The 18994-nt window shown below is 35.7% G+C and overlaps 1 protein-coding gene and 1 pseudogene across 5 annotated transcripts in view; both read right to left on the reverse strand.

The window, feature by feature from the left end:
- The window catches only part of mgat4a (alpha-1,3-mannosyl-glycoprotein 4-beta-N-acetylglucosaminyltransferase A), a 55065-nt gene extending 48708 nt beyond the window's left edge, over positions 1-6357 (reverse strand). For all 5 annotated transcript variants that reach the window (XR_001634265.1, XR_001634264.1, XM_016486482.1 and 2 more), the window contains exons 1-2: positions 6209-6357; positions 5498-5823 (exon numbers count right to left, since the gene is read on the reverse strand). Coding sequence is in view for 3 of the 5 variants with exons in the window: in XM_016486482.1 (XP_016341968.1) it covers positions 5498-5591 (94 nt within the window). In the remaining 2 variants the exon portion in view is untranslated. The remainder of the gene's footprint in view (positions 1-5497; positions 5824-6208) is intronic.
- Positions 6358-14231: 7874 nt separating this feature from the next.
- On the reverse strand, positions 14232-18092 carry LOC107688778 (protein CREG2-like; annotated as a pseudogene).
- Positions 18093-18994: the final 902 nt, after the last annotated feature.

Consider the following 18994-nt stretch of genomic DNA (forward strand, 5'->3'; position numbering starts at 1 on the left):
TCATTTCCAGCGATACCGTTGACTTGATTGCAAAGATACTATTTAAACTGAGCTGGATGTTGACATCACTGAATTCAATGATGAACTGTCTTTAACTGAAAAATTTGTGTTTACTATTGTCATTTTGCATTATTGACACTATTTTCCTAATTAATGCTGTTCAGTTGCTTTGACACAATCTGTATTGTTAAAAGCGCTATATAAATAAAGGTGACTTGACTTGACTTGACTTATATCATCTAAACAATATATACAAAGAGAACAAAGCCTAAAGCAATAGCTTTCATTCCCACATATAAGGTTAAGATATTTTTGCTCATGTGTACAGAAATGTATGAACCGTAAAAGTGGGTACTGGCTCTAAACAGCTAAATAAAGGTAACAAATCTTTTTTGTAGACTGACCCTTCCAGTAGTATTTTAATAAAATGTTCTAATAATGAAACCAAAACCAAACTTCTCATTCTAGATTCCCAACCCTACAGAGAAATAATGTACCACATTTTTTTCAAACTTCATACCACCTGACATAAGAGTGTGAGAGAGAGAAAGACAGAGCGAGGTGACACAGGGAGACCAATAACACCTGCCAGGAATGACAGCACAGGAATTCAAGTGACAGCTCTCGAGAACTGCCGCCGTTGGCACTGGAGAGACATGAGCGCGTGAGGTGGTGAAAGTGAAAAATGTCAAGGGCTGAAAACGTACAAGGACTTAACGACAATGAATGCGTTCACCAGCCTAATATGGAGGAAGAATGGCGGGCATGCCACAGTGATAAGAGTGTAATGGTGACTCAATGAGGACTTGTCTGGAACGCTGACAGCAGAATGATCTGGAATGATCCTGGAAGCATAATAGGGAATTGTGCATCACTCAGAATGAGTTGATGGTTATTAATGAGAGCATCATCAAGTCAGAGAGATCCATTTCTTTGCATGGTGAAACTCTCTCTCTCAAAGTCTCAGATTTAATTTGCTTTCCATTGTAAATCTCTATGTTTCTCTCTCAGCAGTGTGCTTAACACAACCCCCTCGCTCTCCTGCTCTCCTCTTGACAGAGCACACGTGGGCTCCTCCCGAAGAAAAACAATCCAGCCCCAACAAAAGCACAAGCAGTAAGTACTGTATATGTGATGAGTGCTGAGTCTCTCTTCTCAGTGAGCTTCATTAGAAAACGGCGGCCTTCCTCACCGCTTCTCCTAGGCTAATCACGCCTTCCCGGCCTGCTATTTTTGGCCCATTGTGCTTTCCACACACCCTGAGGATGCAAAGCCTCTGTGGGCTCAGCGGAGCAGAAGAAAAGAAAATAGGAGGAATAAGGCAACGGTGCCGTTCATTTTAACCTCTGGTACTATAACAGGAGAGCAGTGGAATGATGTAAGGTGCCATCTAATTACTCGTTTGATTTAGCAGTCACTTTTATCCAAAGCAACTTTTAGCAGGCATATTAAAGTGACCCCTATAGCAACCTAGGGTTAAGTACCTCGATCAAGGGCATAAGAAAGAGTCACAGATCAGCCCTATGAGCTCTAAATATATAACCTTTCAGTTAAGATGCCAAATCTTTAACCATGCCATAGTGAAGTACAAAACCTGGTACTTAGAAATAATGAAAAATACAGTCAAATTTGTAATATTTTGAAATATTATAACAATTTGAAATAACTGTTTTCTCTTACAATATATATTAAAATGTCATTTATTCCTGTAATGCAAAGATGAATTTTCAGCATCATTACTGCAGTCTTCAGTGTCACATGATCCTTTAGAAATCATGCTAATATGCTGATTTGCTGCTCAAGAAATATTTCTTATTATTATCAATGTTGAAAACAGTTGTGCTGCTTGATATTTTTGTGAAAACCATTATAACATTATATAAATGTCTTTACGGTCACTTTTGATCAATTTAATGAATACTTGCTAAATAAAAATATTACTTTCAAATTTTTTTTACTGAGCACCTATTTTCGAACTGCAGAGTGCATTGTTTTAGTATATTTTATAATAATTACCAAAATACTGTAAAATAATGTAAGTTGCTGCTGTGGTATTGCAATTGTTATTGATAACAGAGCAATAATTGTAAAGTTAGATTTAACTAATCTACCCCCCCCATTTTATTAAATCTAAACAAATATTAACATGTGACTTTAACATCATGCTGTGAGTTTGTACTTATTACACACAAATTCATTAATAAAAGGATCTGAAATATAAAGAATTTCTAATGAAATAGGTATTTTATATAAAGTGGAAATATTTTATCTTGATAGGACTCAGCACAGCCATATTTAACTTTCAGGTAACATTCGCTGTACACATGTACAAATCAACTACTATGACAGGCAACTGAAAATAAGCAAAGCATGCTCAGCTAGACCACAAACACCAAGAACACCACAAAAAAACTTCAGATCTGCTAAACTTCTAATCAGGCTGAACCTTGAACCTTAGAAGGCAATAATGAAGCAATCAGGCTGAACTGAAAACATTATAAATTTGTTTCCCTATACAAACACCACTCAATATCATGCAGATCAGGCCTGACAGAGAAAAGGCAACAGAGTAGGGTTGTGACGGTGAGGAAATTTTCCCACCGGTTAATCAACGTGTGACAACACGGATAATACCGGTATCACTGTGGGGGCAGGGGCGTTTCCTCTATTCCTCGCTTTCCTTCGCTTTTAAATAGCTGGCATGCGCATTTTACTTTCACTTTCAAATAGCAGCAATTCGGCGTAAAGCAATTGTTCGTTTTTAGTTCGTTTGAATTTTCCCTCTTTTCCTCGCTTTCCTTTCCTTTTAAGCTTAAAAGCGCAGTGTGCATTTTACTTTCACTTTCAAATAGTGGCAATTCGGCGTAAAGCAATTGTTCGTTTTTAGTTCGTTTGAATTTTCCCTCTTTTCCTCGCTTTCCTTTGCTTTTAAGCTTAAAAGCGCCGTGCGCATTTTACTTTCACTTTCAAATAGTGGCAATTCGGCATAAAAATATTGCCAAACAGGCACTTTTGCATTTCGTTTTGAAACTAAATCATCCGCGATTGTCTTGTCTGTCTCACCCCACTCTCGATTTACTCTCCTCACTGGATAAATTAAATCTGATCTGTGATGCGACTGTCGTTCGGCACGCTGCATTGAGCAGCCGCGTTCAGTTTTTAAATGTAGTGTCTGTTCTTTTACTGAACTAAATGATTTTTATTACTATAAAAAAACAAAACGACGGTGGGGGTCGGTGCTGCAGTGGGCAAGTGACATAACTGGTTTTGCGGCTTAACAACGGTATCACCGTCAGCACCATCTATCGCGGCAAGCCTACAACAGAGCAGCAAGTCAAGGCGAGAATTATTCAGACCTGAGTGGCATCAAACTATGAAATAATGAGTCACTATATGCCCTCGATGACCAGGTTTCCGAGCTGTGTACATATGTGGGAGGGTTTCATGTCAATGAATACAGTGACCTTTCTCTCTAAGATTTTCCCGTCTAACTCTGATATTCAACTGCTTAGGTTGCGCAATGCGCATCACATTTTTTAGGATTTATCTTACATTTCTGAGATCCGTCCAATGAGCTGACACACAAGTGTCTCTTTGTACCTTAAAGCTTTAAACAGAATCTTCAACAAAATTAACCTTAACAAGATCCAGGATCAACAGCTTCTCAACGACAGGTTGAATATGATGTTATAAAACAGGTTTTTGGGGGAGAGGGAATTTTTCAGATTCCTCTCCAGGACTGTAGTCTATTGTATTAACCTTGAGTCAAAAATCCATATAACTTTATACAGTATAAATAAATGTACAGTAAAAGTCTGTATAATGTGAATATGTGGAAAATAGAGACAAAATAGAGGCTTTTTAAATTCTTAGAGAACGAAATTCACCAAAAACAAATGACAAAAACAGATTTTGCAAAACAAATCTTACAAAGGCCAAAAATGTCACTGCAACCCTAACTTGCATGAAAATGTAATAAAATATCTAAAATATCTGATATCTTACTACATCTCACAGCCATTACAAATGTTTTTCCATTTGTTTGCTTTGGGAATGCAAATGAGGGTGAATGCAAATTGGTCAACCTCTAGATTTGGCTAAATCCCAAGGAGAAAACTTGCATGAGAAAGAAGCAAGGATCTGAGTTTGGCAAACATCATCAACAAGCATACAGAATTGTACGTTCTGCTTTATACAACTCTAATCAATACACGGATGGATTTAACTAGAGAATGATCGACCATAGAGCAATGAGCTGTCACAATGTGCTCCAGAGCCCATTGATTTCCAACTAGGGTGGTTTGGTATTATCCTAACCTGAAATTCCCCACATACTTCTCCAGGGTTCGCTTTACAAACTTTATGGACAGAAAATATGAAGTTCCTTTAAGATTAATGTCATCTAGTACAGCCAACTGGATGTGTTCTCAGACTGATGTCTGTGGTGCCTGATATCAGCTCACTGATCACCCCTTGTGGGGTTTGAATCTGCAACCTTTTGGTCACCAGCCCAGCTATTTAACCATCAAGCACCTTGCAAAATATTACCACAGAATTCAATAGCTTAGGCCAAAATACCATAGTTACTACAATTAATTGCTTCGATAAAATTTGCACAGCCCACCAGTGCCATCAAAAAATTTAATTCAACAAAAAGAGTGTCTTAATCTGTCTGAAGGAACCTGCATATTAATTAATTAATTATACAACAGTTCTGGTCCTTATTCTAATTTAGTCAATATTGAGGCATTTCATGTTTATTTGCATCACTCCATTTGACAGTGTTCATGGAGTTTCAGAGAAGAGCATGGCTGAATTCATAAAGCATTAGGCGAAATGGACCCAAATAACGTATAACTTGCAGAAAAAATTACGAAGCGTATGTGCATCCGATGGACACTTTACAATCCCGAGGCCAAAGAAAAATGTGAATTGTTAGGAAGTAATGGAACGCATGATGAATGTATTATGTCCGGATTTCATTTAGACTATTCTCATCGATACTATATAAAATGCACTTCTTTAACAGTTGAAAAGTATGCTCTTCATTAAATGTAGTAGTACTTACTCAGTATTTGATTTCGGACGTTGCAAGTGTTTTATTTTACTCAGCACTTGCTCAGAGTGGGTTTCTCTCACTAGAGCGTGTCAAATTAAAAACTCGGAGCTGGAGTGGATTGATTATAGAACAATTTGAGTGAGGAGAAAATCTCTGTAGATCCGTTCCACATGTACACACTGCTCCAGACCAGATTTTACACCCGATGATGCTTGATGAATGGCAAAGTTTTTCAGTTTCTTATAGAACTGACAAACTAAAAGCCCAAATTTAGTCTTAAACCATAAATTGCTTGATATGAATAACTTTACATTTCATTAAACTGTTGTATAAAATTTGCACTCACAATTGTGATGTAGTACTGAATTTAAGAAACATTAGCTTCTTGCTCGTATGATATAGCATAAATGAATTAATCTCAGAGATGAACTTACGCACCTTTGCCATTTTGCCAAGCCGTGTACCAGGACAGACTGAGAAACGACGTGAAGAAAATGATCGCAGTGGCAACAGTTCCATGTCTGAGCCTCATCTCATTTCAGCGCCTCCCCGTGCAGCTGCCTCTGGTCCTCCTGATCCAGGCGTGCATACATACGCGCTTCAGGGGAGCGGACAGGAGCTGACGGGGGCCCGGATCATCTGCTGTCTGCGCCGCGGTCCTCCTCCTCCTCCTCCTCCTCTCGGTCGCTGCTGGAGTCACGAGGCAGCCCAGCGGAACTGATGCATTTCCAGAGAAAGATGTGCAATCCTCATGCCTGCCGTTACTGGAAGAGATCATGATTAGATAAAAAAAATAAAAATAATTCCAGATAGGCACAGACACCGACATGAAATCATATTGTTTTGGTTCCGTTTTTTTTTTTCTGTGCGGTCCGCATTGACTACAACATAGTTAAACAGATAACGTAGCTGTTTAAATATGTATGCAACCTTATTTCTAACGACATGAAGCACCAAGAGACATACAGAAATACTGCAGAGGATAATTAATTTGTGGGGGGGGGGTGACTGGGTAAAATAAAACACTTAATTGTTAAAAACAGCTATATAATTCGGGGCTGTGAAATAAACAGAGTTGACTACCTGTCGGAGGACCCCAAAAACTGCCAGACAGGCATGAGCAACAACCTCAAGTTCAACACTTCTTACCTTTCAGCCTGTTATTGAACAGAGAACCGGCGCAGCTCGATCTCGTCAAAACTATCCAGTCAAAAAACGAGCAAAAACACGTTTTGTGATGTTTATTAAAATAGTAAATTTGACGGACACTCCTTCCAGAGTCGTCAACGGTGATGTGATCTCTCAATCAAGCTTTGTTGAAGACACACATACATACTCACCCAGAACTACGATTGGCTGGAGTCATCAGACCCCGCCCATCGCTGACTTTGATTGGCTGGAGTCAGCGCGCAGCTCCTATCTGCCGCCATACGGCGGACTGAACCCATTGCACACTCCCTCAGTAAAATAGAGATCATTTTTGCAACACCTTTCGCAATTCTGTTTAAAGTATTGGGTGTCTATAAATTCCGGCTGAAATACTCTTCCATTGTCAAAGTACCAGTCCAATGTGCAAGTATTCATCAACAAACTCTCATTGCATGGAGACTGACATGTACTGTACATATTTTTCTATGAAATACTATATTTGATATCAGTGTTGGGAAGGTTACTTTGGAAATGTAATAGGTTACAGATTACAAGTTGCCCTATCTAAAATGTAATAAGTAGTATAACTATTTCAATTACTTTACTAAAGTAATGTAACGGATCACATTTGATTACTTGATTACTTCTCTAAATTTCTAACTGTTAATCATTTTCAAACATATAAACCAGGCAGGGTTAATTTTACAGTACTCAATATTGATTAGTCCTTCATCACTTGAATTAAGATTGTAATAATTTAATTTTAAAGCACAGCTAACACAAAATAAGACTTACTTTGAGGTCATTCTGAGGATAAGTACAGATTTAAAACCATAAGAAACAGTAGCTATGATACTGTTTTTGAAATAAAATCTCTGCATACAGTAGTTATAACAGGAAACACTGGCATCTAACAATGCCTTGGGAAAAACACAGTTAATCTTAAAAAATAAAGCATATGCATAAATCCAAATAGTAAATAAATCAGTTATCGAATAAACATGTCCTATTCTGTGTCCTAAACTCCTGAAACATTGGTGTCTCATATTTTACAGCAGTCACTGCAATTTATGAAAGGAATCAATTAAATCTGTATGTGGGTGTGTGTGAAAAAAATCAGACGTAACCCCCTTTGTAATTATTAACATTTTCATAAGTAACTGTAATTTAATTACACATTTTTTATCAGTAACTGTACCTGATTACAATTACTTTTATTTTGTAATTAAATTACATAATTTAGTTACATGTAACTTACTCCCCAACACTGTTTGGAATAAGAGTAGTCAGTCATTAAATTATTTTAAATTCACATTTAAATAAGTACAGAAATAATTTTACCACTGGGTGAAAGTGGTATAGGCCTAATGATTTATTTGAATTTTTATCCAGCGGAACTGATGCATTTCCAGAGAAAGATGTGCAATCCTCATGCCTGCCGTTACTGGAAGAGATCATGATTAGATAAAAAAAATAAAAATAATTCCAGATAGGCACAGACACCGACATGAAATCATATTGTTTTGGTTCCGTTTTTTTTTTTCTGTGCGGTCCGCATTGACTACAACATAGTTAAACAGATAACGTAGCTGTTTAAATATGTATGCAACCTTATTTCTAACGACATGAAGCACCAAGAGACATACAGAAATACTGCAGAGGATAATTAATTTGTGGGGGGGGGGTGACTGGGTAAAATAAAACACTTAATTGTTAAAAACAGCTATATAATTCGGGGCTGTGAAATAAACAGAGTTGACTACCTGTCGGAGGACCCCAAAAAATGCCAGACAGGCATGAGCAACAACCTCAAGTTCAACACTTCTTACCTTTCAGCCTGTTATTGAACAGAGAACCGGCGCAGCTCGATCTCGTCAAAACTATCCAGTCAAAAAACGAGCAAAAACACGTTTTGTGATGTTTATTAAAATAGTAAATTTGACGGACACTCCTTCCAGAGTCGTCAACGGTGATGTGATCTCTCAATCAAGCTTTGTTGAAGACACACATACATACTCACCCAGAACTACGATTGGCTGGAGTCATCAGACCCCGCCCATCGCTGACTTTGATTGGCTGGAGTCAGCGCGCAGCTCCTATCTGCCGCCATACGGCGGACTGAACCCATTGCACACTCCCTCAGTAAAATAGAGATCATTTTTGCAACACCTTTCGCAATTCTGTTTAAAGTATTGGGTGTCTATAAATTCCGGCTGAAATACTCTTCCATTGTCAAAGTACCAGTCCAATGTGCAAGTATTCATCAACAAACTCTCATTGCATGGAGACTGACATGTACTGTACATATTTTTCTATGAAATACTATATTTGATATCAGTGTTGGGAAGGTTACTTTGGAAATGTAATAGGTTACAGATTACAAGTTGCCCTATCTAAAATGTAATAAGTAGTATAACTATTTCAATTACTTTACTAAAGTAATGTAACGGATCACATTTGATTACTTGATTACTTCTCTAAATTTCTAACTGTTAATCATTTTCAAACATATAAACCAGGCAGGGTTAATTTTACAGTACTCAATATTGATTAGTCCTTCATCACTTGAATTAAGATTGTAATAATTTAATTTTAAAGCACAGCTAACACAAAATAAGACTTACTTTGAGGTCATTCTGAGGATAAGTACAGATTTAAAACCATAAGAAACAGTAGCTATGATACTGTTTTTGAAATAAAATCTCTGCATACAGTAGTTATAACAGGAAACACTGGCATCTAACAATGCCTTGGGAAAAACACAGTTAATCTTAAAAAATAAAGCATATGCATAAATCCAAATAGTAAATAAATCAGTTATCGAATAAACATGTCCTATTCTGTGTCCTAAACTCCTGAAACATTGGTGTCTCATATTTTACAGCAGTCACTGCAATTTATGAAAGGAATCAATTAAATCTGTATGTGGGTGTGTGTGAAAAAAATCAGACGTAACCCCCTTTGTAATTATTAACATTTTCATAAGTAACTGTAATTTAATTACACATTTTTTATCAGTAACTGTACCTGATTACAATTACTTTTATTTTGTAATTAAATTACATAATTTAGTTACATGTAACTTACTCCCCAACACTGTTTGGAATAAGAGTAGTCAGTCATTAAATTATTTTAAATTCACATTTAAATAAGTACAGAAATAATTTTACCACTGGGTGAAAGTGGTATAGGCCTAATGATTTATTTGAATTTTTATGTGGTTTATTATTAATATTACTAGGAAAGTTACACACATACACAAAAATAAATTATATGTTTCTATATTGCGTTAAACCATACTGTTTGTTTGTTTTTGTATAGATGTAAAAGCAAAACAATATAACATTATATAATGTGAATGTACATTTCTCTTTAGTGCATAATTATGCATAATACAAAAAGAAATAATTTGCACTGAAAACACAGCTCACTCGAATTTTAACAAAGGCTGAATATAGATTTTTATTAAAAAGGTTTTCCTATCACATCAATGTCTTATTTTTCCCCAGCACAGTAAATGTAAAAGCTTTCCATTATCCTGAGAGTACTTCAACTACTCATATAATTATCATACTAATTTGGGACAAAAAAAAAAAAAAAGTCATCTGCCATATTTAGATGTATCTAGATATGCATGAATGCAGGCGCCAGAGGGAATGCACTTTTAATGAATAATTGATTGGCTTTTCTGACCTTCACTGTCAGATAGCTCGTGGGCCTAACCATTTATTGTATGCAAACATCTGTCATATCTTTTCATTAAATTTCCCCTAATCCTGATATTTAAATACAGTGCCATTAAAGTGGTATTACTGCAACCCATATGAATTGCTTTTGTCTTTCCTGGTTTTTGCCTCTCATCTTCATTTGACAGTCATCTGGATTTGAAGTCCACTCCACAGACTGAGCTTTCCCCCAATCTATTTTTATTTATATGCTCTTCTCTTCTATTTCAACATTGTTTACAGCCAGCAATTCAGTCATACGGTCAAGCAGTACTACTTTGTGATGCCTATGTGATTATTTTTATTCACTGGTGACTCACATTGAAAGCCTCCTTTTGCCTCTTATACATCTCACAGAAAAGTTTGGATTACAAGAACTCGTACAGCTGAAGATAAAGCTGAAATCATTCAAATGGAGATGATTAATTATAACCTGCACAGACCATTTTTAATTTTACTTGAGCCAGATACCACGTTACATAAGACACTTTTGCTGAAGCCTCTTGGCAATACTATTTTAAGCTTAATTCTGTATTACATAATCATATTACTCTAATCAATCAATTTGTTCTTCATTTACATTAAAAGACTAAAACGCCAACCACAAAACAGGGATAATTAATTTGTGGGGGGGGGGGACTGGGTAAAATAAAACACTTAATTGTTAAAAACAGCTATATAATTCGGGGCTGTGAAATAAACAGAGTTGACTACCTGTCGGAGGACCCCAAAAACTGCCAGACAGGCATGAGCAACAACCTCAAGTTCAACACTTCTTACCTTTCAGCCTGTTATTGAACAGAGAACCGGCGCAGCTCGATCTCGTCAAAACTATCCAGTCAAAAAACGAGCAAAAACACGTTTTGTGATGTTTATTAAAATAGTAAATTTGACGGACACTCCTTCCAGAGTCGTCAACGGTGATGTGATCTCTCAATCAAGCTTTGTTGAAGACACACATACATACTCACCCAGAACTACGATTGGCTGGAGTCATCAGACCCCGCCCATCGCTGACTTTGATTGGCTGGAGTCAGCGCGCAGCTCCTATCTGCCGCCATACGGCGGACTGAACCCATTGCACACTCCCTCAGTAAAATAGAGATCAGTTTTGCAACACCTTTCGCAATTCTGTTTAAAGTATTGGGTGTCTATAAATTCCGGCTGAAATACTCTTCCATTGTCAAAGTACCAGTCCAATGTGCAAGTATTCATCAACAAACTCTCATTGCATGGAGACTGACATGTACTGTACATATTTTTCTATGAAATACTATATTTGATATCAGTGTTGGGAAGGTTACTTTGGAAATGTAATAGGTTACAGATTACAAGTTGCCCTATCTAAAATGTAATAAGTAGTATAACTATTTCAATTACTTTACTAAAGTAATGTAACGGATCACATTTGATTACTTGATTACTTCTCTAAATTTCTAACTGTTAATCATTTTCAAACATATAAACCAGGCAGGGTTAATTTTACAGTACTCAATATTGATTAGTCCTTCATCACTTGAATTAAGATTGTAATAATTTAATTTTAAAGCACAGCTAACACAAAATAAGACTTACTTTGAGGTCATTCTGAGGATAAGTACAGATTTAAAACCATAAGAAACAGTAGCTATGATACTGTTTTTGAAATAAAATCTCTGCATACAGTAGTTATAACAGGAAACACTGGCATCTAACAATGCCTTGGGAAAAACACAGTTAATCTTAAAAAATAAAGCATATGCATAAATCCAAATAGTAAATAAATCAGTTATCGAATAAACATGTCCTATTCTGTGTCCTAAACTCCTGAAACATTGGTGTCTCATATTTTACAGCAGTCACTGCAATTTATGAAAGGAATCAATTAAATCTGTATGTGGGTGTGTGTGAAAAAAATCAGACGTAACCCCCTTTGTAATTATTAACATTTTCATAAGTAACTGTAATTTAATTACACATTTTTTATCAGTAACTGTACCTGATTACAATTACTTTTATTTTGTAATTAAATTACATAATTTAGTTACATGTAACTTACTCCCCAACACTGTTTGGAATAAGAGTAGTCAGTCATTAAATTATTTTAAATTCACATTTAAATAAGTACAGAAATAATTTTACCACTGGGTGAAAGTGGTATAGGCCTAATGATTTATTTGAATTTTTATATGGTTTATTATTAATATTACTAGGAAAGTTACACACATACACAAAAATAAATTATATGTTTCTATATTGCGTTAAACCATACTGTTTGTTTGTTTTTGTATAGATGTAAAAGCAAAACAATATAACATTATATAATGTGAATGTACATTTCTCTTTAGTGCATAATTATGCATAATACAAAAAGAAATAATTTGCACTGAAAACACAGCTCACTCGAATTTTAACAAAGGCTGAATATAGATTTTTATTAAAAAGGTTTTCCTATCACATCAATGTCTTATTTTTCCCCAGCACAGTAAATGTAAAAGCTTTCCATTATCCTGAGAGTACTTCAACTACTCATATAATTATCATACTAATTTGGGACAAAAAAAAAAAAAAAGTCATCTGCCATATTTAGATGTATCTAGATATGCATGAATGCAGGCGCCAGAGGGAATGCACTTTTAATGAATAATTGATTGGCTTTTCTGACCTTCACTGTCAGATAGCTCGTGGGCCTAACCATTTATTGTATGCAAACATCTGTCATATCTTTTCATTAAATTTCCCCTAATCCTGATATTTAAATACAGTGCCATTAAAGTGGTATTACTGCAACCCATATGAATTGCTTTTGTCTTTCCTGGTTTTTGCCTCTCATCTTCATTTGACAGTCATCTGGATTTGAAGTCCACTCCACAGACTGAGCTTTCCCCCAATCTATTTTTATTTATATGCTCTTCTCTTCTATTTCAACATTGTTTACAGCCAGCAATTCAGTCATACGGTCAAGCAGTACTACTTTGTGATGCCTATGTGATTATTTTTATTCACTGGTGACTCACATTGAATAACTGTACCTGATTACAATTACTTTTATTTTGTAATTAAATTACATAATTTAGTTACATGTAACTTACTCCCCAACACTGTTTGGAATAAGAGTAGTCAGTCATTAAATTATTTTAAATTCACATTTAAATAAGTACAGAAATAATTTTACCACTGGGTGAAAGTGGTATAGGCCTAATGATTTATTTGAATTTTTATATGGTTTATTATTAATATTACTAGGAAAGTTACACACATACACAAAAATAAATTATATGTTTCTATATTGCGTTAAACCATACTGTTTGTTTGTTTTTGTATAGATGTAAAAGCAAAACAATATAACATTATATAATGTGAATGTACATTTCTCTTTAGTGCATAATTATGCATAATACAAAAAGAAATAATTTGCACTGAAAACACAGCTCACTCGAATTTTAACAAAGGCTGAATATAGATTTTTATTAAAAAGGTTTTCCTATCACATCAATGTCTTATTTTTCCCCAGCACAGTAAATGTAAAAGCTTTCCATTATCCTGAGAGTACTTCAACTACTCATATAATTATCATACTAATTTGGGACAAAAAAAAAAAAAAAGTCATCTGCCATATTTAGATGTATCTAGATATGCATGAATGCAGGCGCCAGAGGGAATGCACTTTTAATGAATAATTGATTGGCTTTTCTGACCTTCACTGTCAGATAGCTCGTGGGCCTAACCATTTATTGTATGCAAACATCTGTCATATCTTTTCATTAAATTTCCCCTAATCCTGATATTTAAATACAGTGCCATTAAAGTGGTATTACTGCAACCCATATGAATTGCTTTTGTCTTTCCTGGTTTTTGCCTCTCATCTTCATTTGACAGTCATCTGGATTTGAAGTCCACTCCACAGACTGAGCTTTCCCCCAATCTATTTTTATTTATATGCTCTTCTCTTCTATTTCAACATTGTTTACAGCCAGCAATTCAGTCATACGGTCAAGCAGTACTACTTTGTGATGCCTATGTGATTATTTTTATTCACTGGTGACTCACATTGAAAGCCTCCTTTTGCCTCTTATACATCTCACAGAAAAGTTTGGATTACAAGAACTCGTACAGCTGAAGATAAAGCTGAAATCATTCAAATGGAGATGATTAATTATAACCTGCACAGACCATTTTTAATTTTACTTGAGCCAGATACCACGTTACATAAGACACTTTTGCTGAAGCCTCTTGGCAATACTATTTTAAGCTTAATTCTGTATTACATAATCATATTACTCTAATCAATCAATTTGTTCTTCATTTACATTAAAAGACTAAAACGCCAACCACAAAACAGCAATGACTACTCTTTCCACACAATATGCATTTTTTATATTTTTATTTTAATTGTGCAGCACATGTATACCATTGTGAAGACGTAATGCAAGGCACAAACAGATATTTGAGATATTTCATTAAGGTGTCAATTACATTGTAATTGCGTAAGGTAGTGTAACATATGATGTCATGTACTGTACCGAAAGTCGCTGTCCTTGAGAAGTATAAATGCAGACCTGATACTGAACTTGAAAAGCATTAGATGCCATAAATACCAATGAAAAACTCTCTTTTGCGCACACACACATTTCAGCTGTTAAATGAAATGTCAGACCTTCAATACAGTAAAGTGGGTTTCAGAGAAAACAGGCAAGAACTCTACAACTATTTAATATATAACTTTTCTCTGTGTACTAAAGTATGAAGGCCTGTGGTAGATTTATTTAGCATGAGTGATTTGTTTATTTATAATGAATGAATGGCTTTCCTTTCAATGCAGTGTCTACATGTGAAAAGATCTCCAACCTCAAGTAAGTGAAATTGTTTTATAGATAATGTTATGCTTCCTTTAACATAACTTCTACATTCAATAAATCCTCAGAAATATGTTCAGAGGCACTGAACCGGCATCATGGCCAGAAAAAAAAAAACACTAGTTAAAAGTAGTTTGTAACAAAAACATAACCACCTTCTGTACACAATCAGGTCAATTCTGCTTGTACCATTTTCACTATAGGATGTTGCTCTTTTTTCTCAGAAAGGCGTCGCTTTGAAATACTCCTAAAGCGGTATGACAGAGACTCCTCCAACCCAGTCCTGCAGCCAAACCTGCTGCAAAACCAGCTTCATGAAAAAACAATTATGTCCAGGGGGCCACTTCTTCATGACAGGATGCCTAAACAAAGCACACACCAAAATTGACATATATTTATTTGGAATATTGCTTAGCCGATACTTTCTCAAAAAGGATCAGAACTGTCATTGGGGTGGTACCTTTTCAAAAGATACTAATATGCATTATGCACTAATAATATGAAGGTGTAAAATACTTATATTTACCTTGATGATCCTAATATGTACCTTTCAGGGAAAAATAAGATATAAAATTGTACCTATTAGTTGTTGCACCTTAGGGTGTTGCCCCAGAGACAGCTTTGCATCTTTTTCAGAGAGAAAAATCTGCTATTGGTATATGTAAATTATTCTAATGCAGAGGCAAGTTTCAGACTAGACTGTTTTTTTATTAGCAATACACTTTAGCTATAAGTATATGCACATTTTAGTTGCATCAGATACAAAAAGCAGCATATAAATAGAGAACAGCCAAGACAATATTAAGCAAACATAGGCAAAGATCGCTAATCATACTTTACCAACAGACACAAACGAACAAAGACCTTATGTTCAACATTAAAAGTATGAAGTGTGTTTAGCTGCGGTCACTGAAATGAAAATGTGTGCATGATTTATAATTTGCATAATTACCTGGAGAACATGGCTTCTTTGGCAAAGTCAAGCTCTTCTGGTCCCACCTCCACCATTTTACCAGTCAAAGTGAGTCTAGCACACCTGGGGTCCTCAGGGTCATAAACCTGCTTCCTGTCACAGGAAAATGTAGTCAGAAGACAAAATGCTTTAGATGATCATTATACAATGATCTCTGTCAAATATATTTTTGTTTTGATATGTAAACATGACTTAAATGTAAAGGCTTCTCACGCCAGTTATTTCAGAGACATACCTGCAGAAATCTCCCTCTGCCTCAGAAAACGTTTAAGGAGGCAAAAGGGAAGCTGCGAAGATCCGTTACAGTGTTGTCCATCGGTGTCACATAAAAATAAGGAACGCCAGTGCTGTTGTCAGCTGGACCGTCGCTTACAGAGACAATGTTTCCAAAAGGAAGTCCTTTAATCTAAAAAGATGATGGGGAAAGAAAACAAGCTAAATTAAAGACATTTCATACATGCCTGTAATAAAACAAAACAAAAAGTTTATGTACTTGATTAGTGATAATGACTGGCTGAATGTACCATACTTTATTCCTTAAGATTGTAATACACTTAATACAGTGGTTCTCAACCTTTGTCCGCAACAATATTCCCATGACTTCTTTAAGTCGTACATGATTTACTGGATAAGGAGTTTTTCCAAAGCATTTTATTCAGTTTCTTCCTGATAAAGTATTTTTTAGCGTTTGGCATAACTATAAATTTTTTTTACATTTGTTATAAAAAAGCCAATGGTTTAAGATTTAATAATTTACAAGACTTTTCCAGGTCTAGAAATCACTATTAATAGGCTACCTCATATATTATCCAGGTTTTCCAAGACAGCAAGAACCTGTGGCCAGCTGTATAAACAATTAACAACTAGTTTGACTAACTAGTAGTTAAACAAGTGGTAATCAATCTTACTATTAGAATTCAAATTAGACCAATATAAGTTTTTATGTAACTGACTTAAAGTTACGACTAGAAAAAAATGAGATGAGAAACTTTTAAGACTAGTCTAAGCAGTTTATGCAGCCAGCCACTGGATCTTCAAAGAAAATTGTTGCAGTTGTTGAAGAGGTTAATTAAAATTAATATCTTGATTGATTTGTAATGTTTATTTTAAATCATTTAAGTCATCTTGAGGTCCTTAAAAGTCTGCTGAGGCCCCCTGGTGGACCCCCTTGTTCAGAACTGAAAAAATAGATCAAAGCTGCAAGTGAACTTTGCATTAAAGTAGATTAAATCCAACCTAGTAAACAAAGCAGCACCTGCTCCTGTGTGGAGATGGTAGCCAGGTGACCCCAGTCGCTGTAGTGCGCCATGTATCACGCTACTCTCGCCGTCTCCTCGTGCGGCGGAGGCGCAGCGACGCTAGACGGCAACTTCACCTCCTCCATCCGGTACGAAAACACACGGGACGCGGAGGACACGTCCTCGCTTTTCGATATCTGCTCGGGTTTCTTCTCTGAAGCGTCCCGGTACACAGAGGACGGATAGGCTGGTTTCCAGATCCCGATATTATCGACGAGCACAGCGGGCGCCTCGTCGGTGTGCGTGTCCAGCTCTTCCTCCTCCGCCGCATCACCGGCGACAGCCCACGACACCGCGCTCCGGATCGTGTAACTCTCGCCGACACACAGCAGCGTCGTCAGTACAGAGACGAGATGAAGCAGCAGCATTGCGTTCACATTCACTCGCGCTGCGCCCTCTCTAACTTCTTCTTCTTCTTCTTTGGTGTTTATTGGCGGTTGGCAAACCAACTTGTAAGTGCATTACCGCCACCGACTGGACTGGAGTGTGGAACAGAATACGTGCTTATGGGATTGACATAATGCGAGGAGAAGAAAAAAAAAAAACATTATTCATTTTATTAATAATAAAATAAATATAAAAAAATAAAATAAATAAATAAATAAATAAAATAAAATAAAAATAATAATAATAAATAAATAAATAAACAGATTTTAATAATAATAATAAAAAAATAATAATAAAAAAAATAAAACTTTTTAAAATTATTTTACTTAACTTCGTTTCTTTAATAAACTTAATGATGTAATCATATATAGCCTTTTCCCCTAGAATACCAGTTATAGAGAAGTCTTTGTGATCAACCTTCTTTAATGACTGAATAAAATGGCATCTTTCTTTGTTGTATTTCCTGCAATGAAGCAGTACATGTTCAACTGTTTCTTGCTGACTACAATAAATACATTCCCCAGTTGCACTCTCCTGTCCATTCACAGTCCAGCTGTTGCCAACCACCTTGGGACTCGACATCTCCTTCCCACCCCTCGGTCCGAAATCTTGATTCGCGTCCGCCCTCTCTAACTGCATGTTTATTTCGCCACCATGGGTATGGCGTTACATCTTCTTCTTGTACGATTTTATGGCGGTTGACAAGCCAACTTATGGTGTATTACCGCCACCAACTGGACTGGAGTGTGAAGCATTAACGGGAAAGAGGGAAAAAGGAACCCAAAAAAAACTTTAAAAAAAAAACCCATTCCATAAATAAATAAAACAACCGGTAGTATTATTATGACATTTAAATTCTACTTTCTAATCCTGTTATCTTCAGATAACTAAGAATTTCTCTCATAGTACTTGTCTGTCCTGAGGCACAACTTAAAAGATTTGATATAGTGAAATTAATTACTCCTATGTTTATATGGCGTTACATGATAGTGGCCTGAAACTTTGTTGCGTCTGAAACAGCGACACCGGCTGGACCGCCTGAGAACCGCAGCGGGTGACCTTCATCTCTGCTGTTACATGTACCCCACTGTAAACTAAACATCGTTTCCACAAAAACACTGGGGTAATTTGATATTCCAATAGTCGTCTTATGAGATAAATTTACCAGTAAAATGTACATAAAAATTACATAAAGTCAATATTGATAAGACAATAAATATAGAATAAACGGGATTTTTTGTATTGATTGTAATCTGTCAATACCAAAAATTACCATGGTATCAAGAATTTGGCAATTTGTCATACCAAATGTGGTATTTTTATGGTGGTATAAATGTGGGATAATTATTTAATTTGTAATGAAATGAAATAAGTATGGTGGTAATTTGGCATACAATATTTTTTAAATAGGTAACATTAAAAATAAACAAAAGAAAAGAAGAAAATAGAATCTTTTAATACAAGTTTTTAATACAATTGATTGTATTCACTCATGCAAAAATTACCATGATATCCATCATTTGCCATTCCAAATTAAGTATTGTTGGTGGTGATTTCACACACACACA

The sequence above is a fragment of the Sinocyclocheilus anshuiensis genome, unplaced genomic scaffold (assembly GCF_001515605.1).
Source record: "Sinocyclocheilus anshuiensis isolate Anshui unplaced genomic scaffold, SAMN03320099.WGS_v1.1 scaffold9, whole genome shotgun sequence".
NCBI lineage: Eukaryota > Metazoa > Chordata > Actinopteri > Cypriniformes > Cyprinidae > Sinocyclocheilus > Sinocyclocheilus anshuiensis.